Consider the following 20,086-nt stretch of genomic DNA (forward strand, 5'->3'; position numbering starts at 1 on the left):
AACTGCTGCACAAACTGAATAAGAATTCAGCAATAGGGACTGATGGGATATCAGCACGTGTGCTAAAAGTGTTCAGCTGAACTGGCTATTCCTTTGACCAGGCTGTTTAATATGATTTTCAGAACAGGGAAGATTCTGCAGGAATGGAAGGAATGCATGGTAATTCCATTGCACAAGGGTGGTGAAAAGACTGATGTATCCAACTATCGCCCAATTAATATCTCATTAGTGGTGGTGAAGATTTTGGAAAAATTGGTTAGGGCTCACCTTTGCAATGAGTAACATGGGTTTACAAAGGGAATGTCATGTTTTTAAAACTTGCTCGCATTCTATAATAATGTTACCATTGAACTAGACAAGGGGAATGGATGCACCATGATACTTTTGGATTTTGACAGAATACAGCATGGTAGACTGTTGCGTAAATTGGAGAATATGGGTTTGGATTATAGAATACCTGGATAAGAGGATGGCTGACTAACATATCAAAAAGTGGTATATGGGGGATGTGAGTCTGCAAGCTTTAAGGTAATCAGTGGTGTACCACAAGGATCAGTGTTTGGTCCACTGTTATTAAATCCATACATTGATGCTATTGGGAAGGATTTGACAAGCAACATACAGCTATTTGCTAATAATGCAAAAGGTAGGCAAGGTAATCAGGAATACTGCTGATATGCAGTACTTGCAAAATGATTTGAATAGGCTGGAATTGTGGGCATGGCAAAATGGATGTCAGTTCAATGTCAGTAAATGTAAAGTCATGCACTTCGGTGTGATTAGATATCCAATGTCATATTATATTGGTTGGATTATGCGTGAAGAAATTGATGAGGCTAAGGATCTTAGAGTGTTAGTAGACAGGAAGTTGAAGTTCAAGGACAATGTAGCAATGCAAATACAACTCAGAGAATAATGGCAATGCTGAAATGAATCTTGACATGTAAAGATAAGGAAGTCATTTTGCTTCATTAACGAGGCATTGATAAGACCTCACTTATACTATTGTGCACAGGTCTGGTCTCCTGGTTTCCGTTGTGATTCTGATATATTGGAGAGAATGCAAAGGAGAGTTTTAAAAATGATATCAGGATTATGAAATACATGAATCAATAATTATACCAACAGTCATCTATCGAACAGAAGCGGGGACAGGTAAGAAAAGAGAGGAGTAAAATACTGCTGGCATTGGAAATGAAATGCTTAAGAAAAATAAACAGAACAAGTTGGATAGAAAAGAAAAACAAACAACACAGTCAGACAAGAATTATTGTATAAAAAGACAACAGAAAAAATTAGAAAAGGACAACTGAGATGGTTTGGCCACACTGTATGCATAGATGCAGACAGACTTCCTAACATCCTAATCAATACTTTTCCAACTGAAAACAGAAAACCTGGAAGACCAAGAATTACCTGGCTGAAATTAATAAAGAACATCTTGAGATGCAGAACATATAAGGAACTTTTTCAAACAACAAGGATAGAGAAGACTGGAAGAGAAGAAGATTATGAAGACAGATTGAGAATTTGTAGACAGCAGACACTAGTAAACAGGAGAAAGAGAGGTGATATGATTGAGACTTACAAACTTCTGAAAGGGTCATACAGGATTCAGTTGATGGAATTTTTCAATTTATTGAAGTTGGAGAAAGGGCAAGAGGGCATCCATGGAAGCTGAGAATGAATGCTGCTAAGAAGGGGGTGAAGGCTAGATTTTCCTCTCATAGGGTGGTGCATGATTGGAATGGATTGCCATTGGATGTTGTGAGTGCAAAGCAGTGTGAATGAATTCAAGAATAAGTATGATAGCTGGTGCATGTAGTATGTGGTCTCCCTGGAGGTCTCTCTTAATAATAATAATCTATCTGATGATCTGTTGAGTATGATCTAGGCCAGCCTGGTTAGCATATCCACTTTCCAGCCAAGAGGCTGTGGGTTCAAATCCTGCAGAGGCATGGATGTTTGTGACACTTTCCCAATATGGACTGCGTCACCATGGGAGTAGCAGACCCAAAACTTCCTGCAATGAGAGTGGCTTTCACCCTGCAGTGGGTAGAAATATAGGCTGTTCATTTTTTTTTTTTTTCATATGCAATTTATTTTTACACTATTATGATTCACCTTTTCTTCAGTTAAAGAATAGCGTTACTAACAATTTAACATCACACAGCTCATTCTATTTCGAATAAATAAATTGTTTGCATTCTACCTTGTAACAACTGTTTTTTTTTTAAGCCACTGACGATGGTCTGTTAACTTCAGACTGAAATATATGGCAGTATGTTTAATAAATAATACTTTTACCTAGTGTTTTCGCATATATATTATAGTAAAAGATTGTTTTGGCAGGTACATATGATTTAAAATTTGCTTGGGATTAATTGTAATGGGAGCATTACAGAAAGAAGTGAAAAAAGAAGTAGCAGAGTAAAGAATGTCTGCTGGATCAGTATAATAGGAATGAAATGAAGAGGACAACGACTGCAAGTGAATTGGTATGTAGAATGTGCAGGAAGAATGGAGTGTAGTTTATAGGGAAATGTAGTTTGTATTGGAAGTGCAAAATCAGATCAACTAGAATTACTGTGGGGGAGGCATAAAGGTGAGCATTGTGCTGAGGACCTCTGTGAGAAAAAGGTATATGTAGAACTACAAGGGGGGGGGGGGGGATTATGAAGAGCTCAGGAGACAGCTTGCGGGTGTAGCATGGAATGAGGAGTTAGCTGGAAAAGAGATCAATGCAGTTTGGGGGATCTTCAAAAACTGTCTAATAGTTGCAATGTCTAAATGTATTCTAAGGGTGAGAAGGTTAAATAAGGTAGGTGTGAGATGGATGAATAAAGAGATTAAGCATGCAATACAGAAAAAAGGGCATTGTGGAGGCAGCATAAGAGAAGAAGAAATAACCAATTCCATGAGGTCTACAAAGACCAGGCAAGGAAGGTGACTTGGTTGGTGAGGGTAGCTAAAGAGAGGTATGAACAGCAGTTAGCTAATGAAGCCAAAAATAATCATAAGGAGTTCTTTCGATATGTAGCCAGCAAAAGAAAGAATGATTATGGAAGGATGACATTGATTGGAGAAAATAGTATAAAGACAGCTGTTGCAGAATGTGTGGTGGAGATACTTAATGAGCAGTTTCATAAAGATCTTTCAATCTTGTGAATGTGACTTCATGGAGAGATTGATAGCAGTTGATAATGAGAAGGAGAGACTGACTCTAAGTGAGCAAGAGGTGTATGGGGAGTTGAGTAAACTAGATGTTAATAGGGCTGTGGGACTTGATAATATATCACCACGTATTCTGAAGGAATGTGCCAGGGAGTTGACATCTGCCTTGACATATTTTTTTTAATACAAATCTTGCACTCGGTCAAGTTCCTAAGGAGTGGAAGGAGGGCAAAATTGTGCCACTTCATAAAGGAGGTGATCGAACTCAAGCATCAAACTATAGGCCTATCTGTGTGTCAGGTGTTGTGGTTAAGTTGTTGGAGAAGCTTGTAAGAACTGTGATCCACAATTGGGTTGACAAAAATGGGAATATTATCTTTGATGGACAGCATGGATTTGCCAAAGGGAGGTCATGTTTTAATAATCTACTTACTTATTACAATAAAGTGACTGCTTCCTTGGACAGAGGAGAAGGATAGACAGTAATATACTTAGATTTTGCAAAGGCTTTTGATAGAGTACCTCATGATAAGTTGACAGTCAAACTAGAGCAGATGGGGTTGGATATTAAGTTAGTGCATTGGATTGGAGACTAGCTATCTGATAGGGGAGCGATATCCAGGAAAAGGAAAGTCACTAGTGGAGTGCCTCACGGGTTTGTTTTAGGACCATTACTGTTTAACTTGTATATTAATGATATAGGTGAAGATTTGGATGGAGATATTCAGTTGTTTGCAGATGATGCAAAGTTGGGATGAACCATGAAGAGTAGTGAAGATGTTGTGGCCTTACAAGAAGACTTGAATAAATTGAGCGATTGGGCACGGAAATGGGGATGCGAGTTCAATGTTGCAAAATGTAAGGCTTTAAAATTTGCCAAAAGGTACAATGGTGTAACTTTTGGCAAAACAAGTTGACAAAAGATGTACCACTTTATTATTAATTTACTCTGGATCTAGAGAAAGATGTTGAAAGTTTATTTTCCACTTGGTTAGACTATACTAAATTTAGTTTAATCCTTTACCCAAGTGTAGGCAAACAAAGTTTGCACCTGAAGTAGTTCAGGACTGAGGCAACTTGTTATAAAGGTGGACCAAGCTCTCATCACTCCTTGTCTCAGTATCTTGTAAAATAAACTTCCAACATCCTTCTCTAAATCCAGAGTAAATTAATAATAAGGTGGTACACCTTTTGGCAACTCGTATAAGTAAATATGACCTCACCATTGCTTCTGCCTTAGTATCACCACTTCTGGGTCTGCCTCCCACTGATGAGACCTCAATAAAGGTCGAAACCAGTCTGGGTAGTGGCCCTTCCCTTAATGTACAGCTTTATACATGTCTACAAGGAGATGTGCTTTGCATTATGGGAGATACTGAGACAAGGAGTGATGAGAGCTTGGTCCACCTTTACTACGAGTTGCCTCAGTCCTGAACTACTTCAGGCACGAACTTTGTTTGCCTCTTGGGTAAAGGATTAAACTAAATTTATTATAGTCTAACCAAGTAGAAAATAAACTTCCAACATCCAATTTCTTATACACTCTTCTTTTCACTATGAAATTCAATTTTATCCAGCTCAAAACTAAATAGTGATCACTTTGTATTTCCAATTCTTCTGTATACTCTTTTGTCCTGAACAAGTGGGAAAACATTGCTATCCATTATAACATAGTCAGTGAGACTTTATTTCTTACATTTTCTCTCCATGTGAATTTGTGCACATTTTTATGTTGGAACATGGTGTTAATAATATCTAATCCATGTTCTGATCAGAAATCCAGCAGGTATTTATCATTATTATTAGCTTTGCACTTTTCTCCAAATTCTCTTTCATTTATTTTACTTTGGACTGAAATTTGATTTGTTCTATGTAGTAATTTGGTACCATTCCAAAGGATTCTGTGGCTGGTATTAGTAATCCATGTAATATGTTCTGTTAGATTGAGTTTGGTCAGAAAGGTGTACAGAAACAGATTGGCCAGTTGTTCAAAGTAGAATAACTTGCAGTTGCATTGAACTGAAAATAAATAAAACATACGTAGACATATGCTTTATTTATTTTACTTTTGAGAGTCTGAGTTGCAGAAGTTGGATGATAGTGATAAGACCCATCAAAAGATGGGATTGATAGATTTAATTCACTAAAAGGGTTTGATAATGATTGATGACTAGAGAGGCAGAACTAGAGGTCATCTCCGAAAATTGAATAAGAGTATGGCTTATTGAGGATGAGAGGAATAGATTTTTCACTTAGAAAGTGGTGAGTGGAATCGGTTGCTAGTGTGTATTGTATTGCGAGTGTATTAAAGGAGAGATATAACAGATATTGCATGGATAATGTGGATCTCCTATAGTGAATTTTCAACACCATGAAAGTTTTGATTTAATAATAATAATTTACTTTCTAACCAGAAAAAAAAAGAAAAAAAAAAAAAACACTTGTTACAGCTCTTTCACAGGGATATTTGGTTTTGTTTGCACCTTCTACAAATATTTCAATGTCAATGTTTATCAGAATTATCATCAATAATGCTCCCATTATGTTAGAGCATCAATAATTCTACCAATCTATATTAAAACACATACAGCAGCTATTCAACACCTTCAGAATTCAACTACAAACATATTCACTCTCCAACCAACAGGCTACCGGTTTGAATCCTGCCATAGTCATGGATGCACATGATGGTCTTTAGACGGCAGATGAATTTCATAGCCTGGTGTAAGATCACTACCCTACTTATTGGAGGTCTGAAGTGGCTTGAAAAAGTTCCTTGTTTGGTCTCTAGAGCCAGGTTTCCAGACAAGGCAAAAAAAAAAAAAAAAAAAAAAAAAAAAGAATAAAAATAGAAAAAAATCATTAGACCACCCATGGTACGAATACGTACTACAGGATTACAACCTATTGTACATGGAAGTCACATTATATATTCTCTCTCTCTCTATATATATAAAGATAATTTGAAACGATTTTATGTCAAATTTTTTATCTTACCAGCTTATTGGTTTATCAGCCCAGAACTCGGAGGGGGGGGCGTAGGCAGAGCCCCCCTAGTGTGTGTGTGTGTGTGTATATATATTAGGATAACCAAGTTATTTTATAAACTTGGTTATTTTAACTCCTAATCCCAAGTATGCAAACAATTAAGTTTGCGCCTGAAACAAAGTTCAAGTCTAATGATGGTACAACACCAGGGCAACTCAATGTAAAGGTGGGTAAAGCTCTGATCACTATTCTTAGTATTTTCCCATAATGTAAAGCACATCTCACTAGAAGATGTATACTGCAATGCATTATGGGTGGGGTCACTACCCAGACCGGTTTCAACCTTTTTTGAGGTCTCCTCAGCGAGTAGCTAGACCCTAAATACCAATAATATAATATAAACAAAAAATACAAAGGTGTTTTTATTTTTAATAAAAATCTCTGGAGGAGATATAGATGTAATAAATTTTTTAACTTGGGGATATTGTATATTAGGATAACCAAGTTATATTTTACCTACCTTTACAATGAGTTGCCCTGGTGTTGTACCATCATTAGACTTGAACTTTGTTTCAGGTGCAAACTTAATTGTTTGCATACTTGGGATTAGGAGTTTAAATAACCAAGTTTATAAAATAACTTGGTTATCCTAATATACAATATCCCCAAGTCAAAAAATTTATTACATCTATATCTCCTCCAGAGATTTTTATTAAAAATAAAACACCTTACTGCAACTTCTATAGGTAAAGTTGATAAGGCTCCATATTACTATAACCTTGGTATTTAGGGTCTAGCTACTCGCTGAGGAAACTTCAAAAAAGGTTGAAACCGGTCTGGGTAGTGATCCCACCCATAATGCATTGCAGTATACATCTTCTAGTGAGATGTGCTTTACATTATGGGAAAATACTAAGAATAGTGATCAGAGCTTTACCCACCTTTACAATGAGTTGCCCTGGTGTTGTACCATCATTAGACTTGAACCTTGTTTCAGGCGCAAACTTAATTGTTTGCATACTTGGGATTAGGAGTTAAAATAACCAAGTTGATAAAATAACTTGGTTATTCTAATATACAATATCCCCAAGTTAAAAAATTTATTACACATATATATATGGAACCAATTTTTTTCCCATTTCATGTATTCCTTCTACTGCTGTCCTTTGAAATAGTACCCTCCTCTTACAATCTACTAGTTTCTTCTTTCTCATCAACTCCCCTATCCATGCATAATCTATGAAGCTATGTCTTAGAGAATAAATGCTGAACTTTTCACACTGTTTCAAGTATACAATAAGCAGGGTGGCAGTCTTACACCTGGCAATGAAATCCACCTACTACCTGAAGACAAACATTTTTATCAGTGCAGGATTCAAACCCACGGCTTGTTGGTTAGACAGCAGAAGTATTACTTCTGTCTAACCAACTATTTACTTCTACTGGATCCAAAAGGCTAGCAATTATTAAAATATATATCTCAATGATAGATTTTTGTTTTTGATATTTTTGAGAAACTCATATCCATCAAAACATTTTCCACACTGAATGAAATGGACTGACCTCTCTCTGTTTTGCAAAAATTCAATATTAATCACTATACTTGTTTATGAAATATTATATTTCTCCTTTCTTGAAAGTATTGGACTAAGATCCAATTATTATTATTACAGTAACAATCAGCGATTACGTTTTTTTTAAATTTATTTCAACATTAATTACAAACGCGCATGAAGTCGGCTAACATCATTTCATTTTATGTGGGATTTCAGTAATAAATTATTCAAATAATTAACGAAAGCACTAACTGGGGCACATGAATCTCCCAATTATGGGAGGTATATATTTATTTTATTAAGATTTGTGTGACTTTAGGGTAGATAAATTACACCGAATATTTTGTTTTCGAAACTCCTTTAATTTTTAGCTGTGGGTCCATGTACGGCGAAAAAATGTCACTGCATGTATCTGTGAATATACGGATACTTTCACAGCATTGGGACAATTTTTGCCGAATTAGAGAGATTGGTATAAACGGATGATGACCATCAAACCAATAAATGCAAACAATGCCATTTTCGATCGGTGAATACTCCAACTTCCACATCAAAGATATTTGGTTACCTGGAATTTCTCGATTACAGGAATATAAAGAAATTAAGTCAGATATTTCGTCTTAGTAATATCAATTTTAAAAGTTATACAGAATAACATATACTATACATACATAAAACAACATGCAAACCCGCTAAATTTTTATCAACTTGCCTGATGAACAACTAAGATGAAAAGAGGGGGGGGGGATATGCTACTGTGGCGGTTGTAGAACTAATATATTTTAATGTTTTGTAACCGAATGACCATTAGACTGCACAATGCACTGTAATTCCAAAGGGAAATTATACCGTTATTACAGTACTTACTTCAAACAACACTCTCGATAGCAGCTGAATCTAAAGCCGTAATGTCATGCTTCTGCTTAACACCTGTTTGATATTAGACATGCGTTATTGCAATATTTTCTTTTCCCTCAGATGTTTCATACGACCACAAGGTGGCCGTTAAATCGAGAAATGGTTGCTGGTTGTGTGTTAGGGGTTGTTATAGTTAAAAAAATATCAGATTGTAAAAAAAAATATATATCATCAGTCTTTTCAGTTATTTGTAGATGCTATATATACGTTGTGAGCGAAATTATAGTAGATGAATAAACAAACCAGAGCATATTGTGAAGTAGGTCAGCCGGTATTCGGTACGATGCAAATACACTCTGTAAATATGATGTAAGCCTTCACAAGTTATCAACTCGAGGTTTATTGCACATTTACGTTCAAGTGATTCAGGCTATGTTTCTAGACAAGGGATTTCCATCCTGTAATGTTTTCAAGCCTATTTGTCGTAATTCCATTCCTGATAGGACTGGCAATGGTTGACAAGTGTAGTAGTGTAGTGGGTGTAGCCGTCTGCGGTTTAGTTTCTTTCTTCACTATCAATTCAGTTTTCAAAAAAATCTTACTTAGACCGTTTCCAAAAGAAAGTCTTCCACAAAATGTAGGCACCACAAAATATGACCATGTTGTATTAGACGTGTCTTATATTACAGAAATTATATCTTTTGTATATGCCAAATTTAAAAGGAAAGAATATTCCAAGAAGAATAAAAAAAATGGTCCGAATTGTTCTTCCAGAAACTTATCAGAAATCGATGTTATACCAATTATCACAACAATCAATGGGATAAAGGATAACTGTGGTTTAACAATTTCCATATCGGAAGAAATAAAAACGTTTGTTTATCATATATCTTCTGATTATATACAGTCTTGGTATGTAAACATCAGTAAAAATGATGATTTCATACACGAGCTGAATTATGTACTCCAGGATGTATTAGAAGCTGTATGTAATAGTTTCTCCAGAATAAATACTACAAAATTTTTACAGAAAGTATTGCTTCTGTATCTACAACACTTTTCCTGCTATTTACAAGCTGTTGAAACAGTTCAGAAGTCACTTGGAAAAACAAACATTAAAGACTGTTTTGGAATGGAACAAGAAATTCAGAAAGTTTTTGAGGTAAGCCTTCTATTCTGGGAAAAGAGCAGTATTAGTTTCTGTAGAATGTCTGTATACGGATAGATACATTTTGTTGTGTATGAATCTTTTAAAGGTAAGTGTCATGTGATTAATATCAGTGTTTGGTGCTATTAATAATATCATCATTGCTTCATATGTGTTTTTTTGTTATTGACAAAAACTTAATAAGCCTTTTGTGTGTGTGTGTGTGTGAGAGAGAGAGAGAGAGAGATAAGGTTGACATTACCATAAGAATGATTAGAACATGAAACAGATTATTTGAATGAATTACAAGTATTTTAATTACTATTTCACACACGATGACTTCTAAGGCTGGAACAGGCCACTCGAGGCCTAAATCCTTGAAAAGCATGATGATGATTTTGCACAACCTTAATCTGTGACAGATCAGCATTTGATGTGATATTATATGCATGTTGATTTATTTTGTGAATGCCACCCATGAAAGGTTGTAAACCAGTGGTACCAAACATTGAATATTTTCAAGCCATTTCTTCCTTCCTGATTTATGCTTATGTGTAGACCTGCCTTTTATCATTCAAGAATTCAAAGCCAAATCTGACAGAATAGGGTGGTAATCCTTATTCCCATGGTGTCCTACCTCTATATATTGCCAGCTTGGTTGGCCGAGTGGTTAGTGTACCCACTCTCCAACCAACAGGTTGTTGGTTCAATCCCACCATGGACATGATGTTTATAATTGTCTTTAGTTGGAAGATGAATTTCACACCCGCTGTAAGACCACTGTCCTACTTATCAGAGGCCTGAAGTGGCTGGAAAAGGTCCATATTTGGTCTCTAGAGCAGGGCCTCTGGACCATGTAAAAAATAAATTACAAAAAAAAATATATATATATAAAAATTGAAAAAAAAATAGGAATTGTACTATAAGTTTAGTGATAACCTTTCGTGAGTGGTAACTACATAAAAAAAAAAAATGTTCTTCTGGTTGGTTTGCCTGTTTTGAGGGATGACAAACCCAAGTTTCTGGCAGGAAAAATCTTTTACCTCCATATGAGACTGGCTAACTCACTATCTGATTGAAAACACCTTCATATCAGAGACAGGATTCAAACCCAGGTTTTTCCAAGCAAACAGCTTGTCTGAAGCAACTGATAAACTGTTTACAAGTCTCCAATAATCAAGGTGGTAGTCTGACATCAGGCAATGAAATTTGTTCCTTATTATTATTATTATTCGTGACACCTCCAAGGAGTCCGAAGACTCATCGCGGGAGGACACCTACAACTGTCTCAACCACTACACCGAACCTCTACTACAAATCAACGCCATCTACCACCCACTACCACAGCTAGTATTTTTTATCTGTAAATTGCGTGTGTTCTGTAGGGCCGATTTGTCTGTATGCGGGAGATGAAAAACCCGAGTTTCTGGGAGAAAAAACCCTGCTACCTCCGTATGAGATCGGCTAATTCACCTTTGATTGGAATTGTCCAGATAAAGATTCCTCCCGTCGTGACGAGAATCGGACTTAGGCCTATTCCAATCGAAGGGTGCAATGTACCGTTGTTCTTCCAATTGCGCTACGGTGGCGCTTATATAAAGACATTCACAAACATTCCATACTTATACTAGGATTCAAACTCACAGCCTGTTGGTTGCAAAGCAGATACACCATTCACTTGGCCAACCTGCTCTGCAAATGAATGAACAACTTATTATGACAAGCTTCTTCCATAATTTAATTATCGAAGCATCTGAAATTCAAATTCTGAAGTTCAGATACATTGTATTTTGAATAGATCAAGTTTGTTAGACTAAAGAAAGCTAGTGTGTTTACATTGAATAAAAGCAGATCGTACAGTATGGTGAAAAAAAAAAACTAAACTGCAACAGTATATATTATGGAGTAAACGGATGTTGAAGAGTTTAGTACTCTTTTTTTTTTTTTTTTTTTGCACCATACCATAGTTTTTAGGACATGATGGAAAGTATTGTAGCAGTTCAAGAATTAAAATGGACAGGATGTTAATTTTTTTGTTTGGTAGGATATGTCAGTGTCAGATAGGTGGAATTATTACATGGTGAAGTTCTACCCTATAGCATTAAGGAGCAAATAGGACAGAGTTATCTGAAAGGTTCACTTGAAGTGAGTTGTGGCATGGCATCTTTCTCTGGAAATCATTGGATATAATGTGAATACAACATATTAATGTTTCCATGCCATGCCTTTATATCTCATATTAAAGAATTGTCTTGCTTAAAATAGTAATAAAGGTCATTTTTTAAATAGTCAAATGTCAGCTGTTTCATGAATGATTGAGCATGTGAAAATGGCTGTCAGTTCAATGTTAGCAAATATAAAGTTATGCACTTTGGTGTAATGTGATATGCAGTGTCATATTATTATTATCATCATCGTTATCGACAGACTGTGGAGTCAAGCATGGGCATCCGCAGAACATTTTCTTTGGGGAGGGGGGGAAGCTTGGAGACATATTACATCAATAAATTGTTATTTAATTTTTTTTTTCAAGAGTAGATCCACGAGTGGGACAAATGCCCTATTTCCCCCCCCCCTCCTCTCTGCAGATGCCCATGGAGTCAAGAGACTCATCATGGAGGTCCCACTCACACAGCTCATTGTACCTCAACTTAAATGCATTCACTGTCCCTGCACTCACCACACTCTCAGGCAATGCATTCCAATCACCCACCACTCTCCATGCAAAAAATCTAATCCTCACACCCACCTCATACAGCTTCCAGGGATAGCCTCTTATTCCCTCCCTTTTGCCAGATATTCTATGAAATATCTCTTCCATGCTAATCTGGTAATAACACCTTACTAACTCATATATCTCGATAATATCTTCCCTCTTCCTTCACAGATTGAGAGAATTTGCATTCTCTTAATCTGTCATCATATTCCACATTCTATAGACAAGAAACCAACTTAGTCAATTGTCTCTAGACTCTCTTCAACATCTCATCATTCTTTTGAAAACCTGGTGACCAAATCTGTGTACAGTAATGCATGTGTGGCCTGATCAAAGTCGTGTACAATTAAATCAAAACATCCTTTCTTCTGCACGTCAGTGTTCTATGCATCATTTCTATAATCCGCTATGATAGCCTCACAATTTCAGTAAATTGTCCATGAAATTTCAAGTCCCTTCCAGCACAACCCCCAAATCCTTCATCTCTTCCATCTCCTCCAAAATATCCCCATCAATCTTATACTCTTCATCCCATCTTTGCCCCCCAAATTGTAAATCTTACACTTTGCCAAACTGCCATCCCCCACACATTTGCTTATTCAGACAGTCTATTTAGGTCCTCTTGCAAAGCTACAACATCTGCTCTACTTATCATAACTCTCCTCAACTTATCTCTGTTATCTGCAAACAGCTGTATATCACCATTTATTCCCTTTCTAATGTCATTTACATACAAATTAAACAAGAATGGCCCCAAAACCTTTGGTAATGGATGTTTGTGATTGTTTGTGGAAATACCAGTGGTGGTCGGCAGTAGATGTCGTTGGTGTAGTTGCAGTCAGTTGGTGATCGAATGGTGGAGATGGAGTTGTAGAGCAGGTGGCCTCCCTTGATGAGTCTTTGGATTCCCTGGAGGTGTCAAATAATAATAATAAAAAACAGACCCCTGGGACATGTGACTAGTGACTTTCCTCTTCTGGGATATCACCACCCCCTTCCCCATACACAACCTGTTGATACCTATCAGACAGCCAATATCCAATCCAATGTTCCAATCCAATCCAATGTACTATCCAACCCCATCTGTTCCAATTTAACTACTAGTTTGTCATGTGGTAGTCTATCGAAAGTCTTTGCAAAATCTAATATATTACTGTATATGCATTTCCCCCTTGTCCAATGTATTTGTCACCTTGTTATAATAAGCAAGCAGATTGCTAAAACACAATCTTCCTTCCATTAAAGAGAATTTACTGCTGTCCACCCAGTTCTGAATCCTTGTCCTCACTAGCTTTTTCAACACCTTGACCACAACTCCAGACCAGCTGATTGTTCTATAATTCGAAGCCTTAGTCTTATCACCTCCTTTAGGAAGTGGAACAATTTTATCAAGAATAAGCATGCATAAATGACGGCGAGTTAGTGGCGGTTAGTGGTATGAGAGCTGGCAGCAAGTTAGTGGTGGTGAACAGTAAGACAGCAGACATGCAAGATAGTGCAAATGCGATTTGCATAAATGGCACTGAAAAACTAATTCAAGATATGAAAGCAGAGTTGACAAAGATGAGGCAAGAGATTAAACATATGAGGAATCAACTGAGGAGAATTACAAATTTGCATGGGAATATGATGTAAAATGGGACTAAAGATTTGAAAGAAATATCGAATGATTTGAGAGTGGCAATGTACAGCGATTCAATGATAAGAGGTGTGGTGAATGAAAAAGTTTACAAAGTCTGTTTGTATTCCAGGAGGGAAAATGAGCAGGTTGGTTGAAGCATTGGACAAGAGGAGTACATGAGCAAGAGTTAGTAGTGGTAGTTGGCATGAATGATTTGACTGGTGAAGAGGGATGCCATGAGACTGTTAAGGAGAGTGAGAGATAACAGTGTGGTAGGTAAGGTAGTCAGCGTGTTGTCCAGGTGTGATAATAATGAGTTGAGAAGGCAAGCAGAAATTATGAACGGTATGCTAGCAGAGTTGTGTGAGAAGAAAGGAGTTCATTTTGTGAATGTGTGGGATGAGTTTGAGGGGTAGGTAGAGCTGTATAAAAGAGATGGACTACATTTGAATGGATTTGTTGTGAGGCAGTAGGAGAAACTGTTGCTGCAAGAGAGAATGACTGAAGTGAATGTAACACCCGAGAAAAGCAAGAGGTGTTGTCGATGAGCAGGAGAGTAAGGTAGGCAAATTTGTGAATGGAGAGGTGAGTGGCATGTGTGAAAAGAATAAGAAAGAAGGAACACAGAGTGGACAGGGAAATGAGGGCGACACTGCGTGAAAAGTGTAGATGGTTTCAGCAGTAGATGTGCGAGTGTGCAAGAAAGGATTAAGACAGTCAAGGATATGGGGGTGACATTTAGCTCTGGAGAGGGATGTAATAATCAGTGATGATAGACAGGAATGGACAGGGGGGAGTGTAGAGGAGTCATGTCCAAGAAATGTGGTTAGTGGGACTTGTTATAGAAACAGAAATCAGCTAGTGTGTATTTTTACAAATGCTAAAATTATTTGAAACGAGGAATGACATTCTATCATTGATAGAATTCATTCACCCCAAAATTGTTGGTATAAGTGAGACATGGGTTGAAGGAAGATGACATTCTGACAGGAATAGAGATGAAAGATATCTAGTCTTTTGTGAAGACAGACAAAGCAAAAAGACAGGAGGAGAGTTATTGATGATAGTAGAGGAGTTGTATCCATCTAGGCTGGAGATGCAAGAAACAAACACTGAGTTGTTTTGAAGCAGTATGGTGAAGTGGAAGTGGACAGGATGAAATGTTTAGTAGGGGTGTTGCTATAGACCTGGTAATATGGAAGGCAGTGAGAAGGAAATGTTTAGACAAATTGGTCTGGCTAATAATAAAAGGGTGATCATTATGGGTGATTTCAATTAGGGTAATGTTGACCGGAATGAAGAGACAGCATCAGAAACCAAAGAGAATGAATTTCTTGAATTTTTAAGGAACTACCGTATGCAGTACATATCAGAGGCCACACATGGATCGAGGGTCTGGGATTTGATTATCTCATCAGAAGATATTGTTGTAAATGAAGTGTCACATCCTCCTCCATTTGATGCCAGACTGGTTTACCTAATAGACAGGTTTCAGCTCTTGGTGGGATTATGCTCAAAGAAACTGATCAGGCTAGGGATTACTATTATTATTATTATTACTCTAAGACCCCAGGGAATTGAAGACTCATCTAGGAGGTCCCTTTGTCTCACACACAGGTCATCATACTGCACCTTAAACACATTCAAATTCTCTGCAAACACCACACTCTCAGTCAAGGCATTCCAATCATTCATATCTCTGCATGCAAAAAAGCCTGCTTCTCACTCCCTTGTTCATACCCATTTTATACAACTTCCAGGGATAACCTCTTGTTCTTCCCTGATCTCCCACCATTTTATGAAAAACCTCTTCAACATTGATTCTATAACAACCCCCCCCCCCCTTACCAACTTGTATGTCTCTATCTTATCACCCCACTTCCTCCTGTCCACTAGACTATGAATTGCATCTTTTCAACCTTCCACATATTCAACATTCCAGAGATCAGAAACTATTTTAATCAGTCACCTCTGGACTCTTTCTAACATCTCTCCATCCTTCTGAAAACCTGGTAAAAAATCTATGCACAGTAGTCCATCTGTGACCTAATCACAGCCTTATATAATGGAACAAAAATCTCCTTACTTCTACAAGTCAGTGTCATCTGCATAATTCCCAGAATTCGTTGTGCTGTCCTCATAATTCCGGCAATATATCCTCTAAATTTTAGATCCTAATCCACTATTATCGAGATCTGCACTCCAAGAGTATATCCCCACTAAGCATAAATTCTACATTCCATCTTTGTTTCCCAAATTTTAAAGCCTTGCATTTTGCAACATTGAACTAGCATCCCTACTCCCTTGCCCATTCACTTAATCCATTGAAGTCCTCCTTTAAGGCCACAACATCTACTCTACCATTCATAGTTTGTTCCAACTTTGAATCATCTGCAAACAACTGAATATTTACAGTCTTGAAGTTTTAGTAGGCAGGAAGTTGAAAGTTCAGTGGTCATATAGCAAAGAGTGTAAATACAACTCGAGTATAATTTGTCTCACTGGTGATGCTACTGTAGTATGAGGTCATTTTAAAACCCTTGTAAACAGGCAAAATGATTTCCTTATCCTTACATGTTCATTTCAGGTTAATTTCAGCATTGCAATTATCCTGTGAGTTGTATTTATGCATTTTGCTATATGGCCATTGAATGTTCAACTTCCTATTTACCAAAACTACTCCAAGATCTCTAGCCTGATCAGTTTCTTTTAGCATAATTCCACCAATATATGACATTGGATGTCACATTACACCAAAGTGCATAACTTTACATTTGCTAACATTGAACTGGCAGCCATTTTTACATGCTCAAAATTCCAACCTTATTGAAATCATTTTTAAAATACTGCGTGTTAATTGCATTCCTGATTACCCTACCTATCATTGCATCATCAGCAAATATATTTGCTGTCAAATCCTTCCCAGTGTCATTAATGTAAAGATTGAATAACAATGGATTTAGCACTGAACCATGTAGTACCCAACTTATCGCCTTCAATCTAGCAGACTCACACCCCCTATATATACTATTTTTTGATATGTCAGTCAGTTATCCTCTTTTCTGTGCTAAAATTTTTATTATTATTATTCAGGCCTCCATGGAGTCAAAAGACTCATCGTGGGAAGTCCTTCTTGAAACACAAAGTCTATCAAGACTCATTGAGGGGAGGCCCCCCCTAAGAAACACAGTCTATCATACCACTCCTTGAACTCATTGACTGTTCTTGCTCTCACCACTCCATCAGGCAGTGCATTCCATGGTTCAACTACTTTCCATGCACTCCTCACCCTCTTGCAAACAGTTTCCTTTCGTAACTTCCAGGGATGGCCTCTTGTCATCACTCCTTCCCACTGTTCAACCAAGCAAAAGAACTCCCCAGTGTCAACCCTGTAACCACCTCTCAACAGTTTAAAAGTCTCAATCATATCACCTCTCCTTCTTCTATCCACCAAACTCTGCAGTCCACATTCCCTCAGCCGATCCTCATAACTATGCTTGTACAGTCCTGAAACCATCTTTGTCATCTGTCTTTGTACCCTTTCTACAGTTAATTTATCCCCTTCAAATCTTGGAGGCTAAATCTGAGAACAATAGTCTTAGTGTGGTCTGATCAGAGACTTATACAACGGAATGATAACCTGTTTAACTCTGCAGGTCAGTGTCCTCATTATTGCAGCAATCCTCTGTGTTACCTTCACCACTTTTGCAATATGCCCCCTAAATTTCAGGTTTCTATCAATCATCAACCCCAGATCTCTTGTCTCCCCTACCTCCGCCAGTATAACTCCTCCCATAGAGTATGCAGTGTCCCATCAATGTTTCCCAAACCTCAAGACCTTACATTTTGCTGCATTAAACTGACACCCCACCCCTATTCATTTGCCCATCTATCAAGCTTATTCAAATCCTCTTGCATCTGCACTATTACTAATAATCCTTCCCAGCTTCGCATCATCTGCAAGCAACTGAATATCCCCTTGCAATCCACTGACAATGTCATTGATATAAAGGTTAAACAATATAGGTCCCAGTACTGAGCCCTGTGGGACCCCACTTGTAACCCTCCGTTTCCTTGAAACTGCCCCACCATACACAACACTCTGATACCTATCAGACAGCCAATCCTGAATCCAGCTGACCAATCTGATATCCAGATCCCTGTGCTGCAACTTAAATATCAGCTTTCAGCTGGCACCCTGTCAAATGCTTTTGCTAAGTCTAAGAAAATGGCAATATATGCCTTTCCCTCATCTAATGCTCTTGTAACTTTATCATAAAAGGCTAGCATATTGCTAAAACAAGAGCGCCCCTTCACAAATCCATGTTGACTCTCACAGATAACATTACTCTCATCTGCCCAATGCTATATACGGTCTTTCACTACTTTCGCCAAGATCTTACTAACTACTGATGACACACAAACTGGTCTATAATTAGACACTTCCAGTCTGCTACCACCCTTATGCAATGGCACTATCTTACCTTCCTTCCATTCCATGGGCACCTTTCCAGCAGCCAGACTTTCATTGAAAAGCCAGGTCAAAGGCACTGTCAGTTCCCTAGCACATTCTCTCAAAACTCTTGGTGAAATACCATCCAGTTGCTACAGCTTTACTGACATCCAGAGTACTCAGTATTTGAAACACACTCTCCTCTACCTCTAAACCTTGAACCTGCCCTATCCCTCTAGCATTAAAACTGACTCCTCCAGGATGAAATACTCCAATAAAGTGTTCATTAAATATTTCTACTATATCCTCTGCATCAGTCACTCTATTCCCATTTTTATCCTACAATTTCATTCTTCCACAATCATTTCTCCTCCTACTGGCCACATATCTAAAAAATTCCCTAGAATTTTCTTTGGATCTTAGGGCCAATCTTCTCTCATATTCCAGTTTTGTCTTCCTTACCATACTAGTCACTCTTCTGGCCTGTGTCTTATACTCTTCATGCATCTTCTCTTCTCCTGTCTCCTTATATCTCTTCCACAGCATCTTTTTCGCATGCAATTCCTGTTTAATATTGTTTGTTATCCACTTTACTCCAAATTGTGTCCTCTTGTTCACTCATTGTATACAACTTACCATTACTGCTAACAAATATTCTTTCATAATTTCCCATGCACTAATGATATCCTGGCCTTCCAATTCCTCCCTCCATGAAACTTCCCCAAGTTGACGTCTTAGACTATTATAATCACCTGCCTTATAATTCAATATACGTTCCCGTCTCTTTGATACTCCTGCATGTCTATTCATTTTCCAAGTCAAAACCATATGGTCACTCTCTTCAACTGGTGGGAAAGATGTCATCTCAGTTATTATCAACTCTTCTGATGCTATAACCAAATCCAAACTCTTGAACCCCTTTTTCTCTCTATTACATGTTGCCTAAGACATTTGTCCATCAAGAATTCTAGAAATTCCATTCCCTTATTGCTACATGCATCTTCCTCTCCCCAGTTTATACTACTGTAGTTAAAATCTCCTATAACAATCATTCTTCTTGCACTTGCCAAACTCAACTGTCTAAACATTTCCTGGTCCCCACCCTCTGTACTCCTGGGTCTGTAGCAACACCCCAATAAATATCCTGTTTTGCCCACCTCTCCCTCACACCATATGCTTTCAAAATCTTTAGTGTTACTGCCTTCCAAAGTCTCCACTCTTAGAGGACATAGGTCGTCACTTATCATAAGCAGTTCTGCACCACCATGCTTTCCCTTCCTATCCTGCTGAAAAATGCTGTACCCAGCGACTTCTATTCCTGTTATTATATCCTCTTCTGTCAACCACGTCTCAGTGATCCCAATAATTTTTAGCCAGGCTGATGCTATCTGCACCACCAATTCCTCACCCTTATTCAGGATACTCCTAGCATTAGTATATAGCATATAAATGCCATTGTTTCTATACCCAGCATTATCCCCTCTAGACTCCACTGGGCTCAGTGTTACCTGATGTCATCCCCCTTCTTCCAAGTACCCTTTCCCACAAGAGGCCACCCCTGCTACCATCCTCC

At 37.7% G+C, this 20,086-nt stretch overlaps 2 protein-coding genes across 3 annotated transcripts in view; one reads left to right on the top strand and one right to left on the bottom strand.

Moving 5' to 3' along the window:
- Hydr1 (abhydrolase domain containing Hydr1) overlaps positions 1-8,689 on the bottom strand; it is a 186,748-nt gene extending 178,059 nt beyond the window's left edge. Inside the window, exon 1 of the mRNA XM_090414569.1 lies at positions 8,586-8,689. The gene's annotated coding sequence lies outside the window, so the exon portion shown is untranslated. The remainder of the gene's footprint in view (positions 1-8,585) is intronic.
- A 26-nt stretch (positions 8,690-8,715) lies between these two features.
- LOC150092615 (sorting nexin-19-like) overlaps positions 8,716-20,086 on the top strand; it is a 252,772-nt gene continuing 241,401 nt past the window's right edge. For both annotated transcript variants that reach the window (XM_090414570.1, XM_090414571.1), the window contains exon 1: positions 8,716-9,738. In XM_090414570.1, the coding sequence (XP_090270696.1) occupies positions 9,040-9,738 (699 nt within the window). In that variant the 5' untranslated portion in view covers positions 8,716-9,039. The remainder of the gene's footprint in view (positions 9,739-20,086) is intronic.

This window comes from Typopeltis vanoorti, chromosome 25 (genome assembly GCF_054136105.1).
Source record: "Typopeltis vanoorti isolate ZY-2024b chromosome 25, IOZ_Tvanoo_1.0, whole genome shotgun sequence".
NCBI lineage: Eukaryota > Metazoa > Arthropoda > Arachnida > Uropygi > Thelyphonidae > Typopeltis > Typopeltis vanoorti.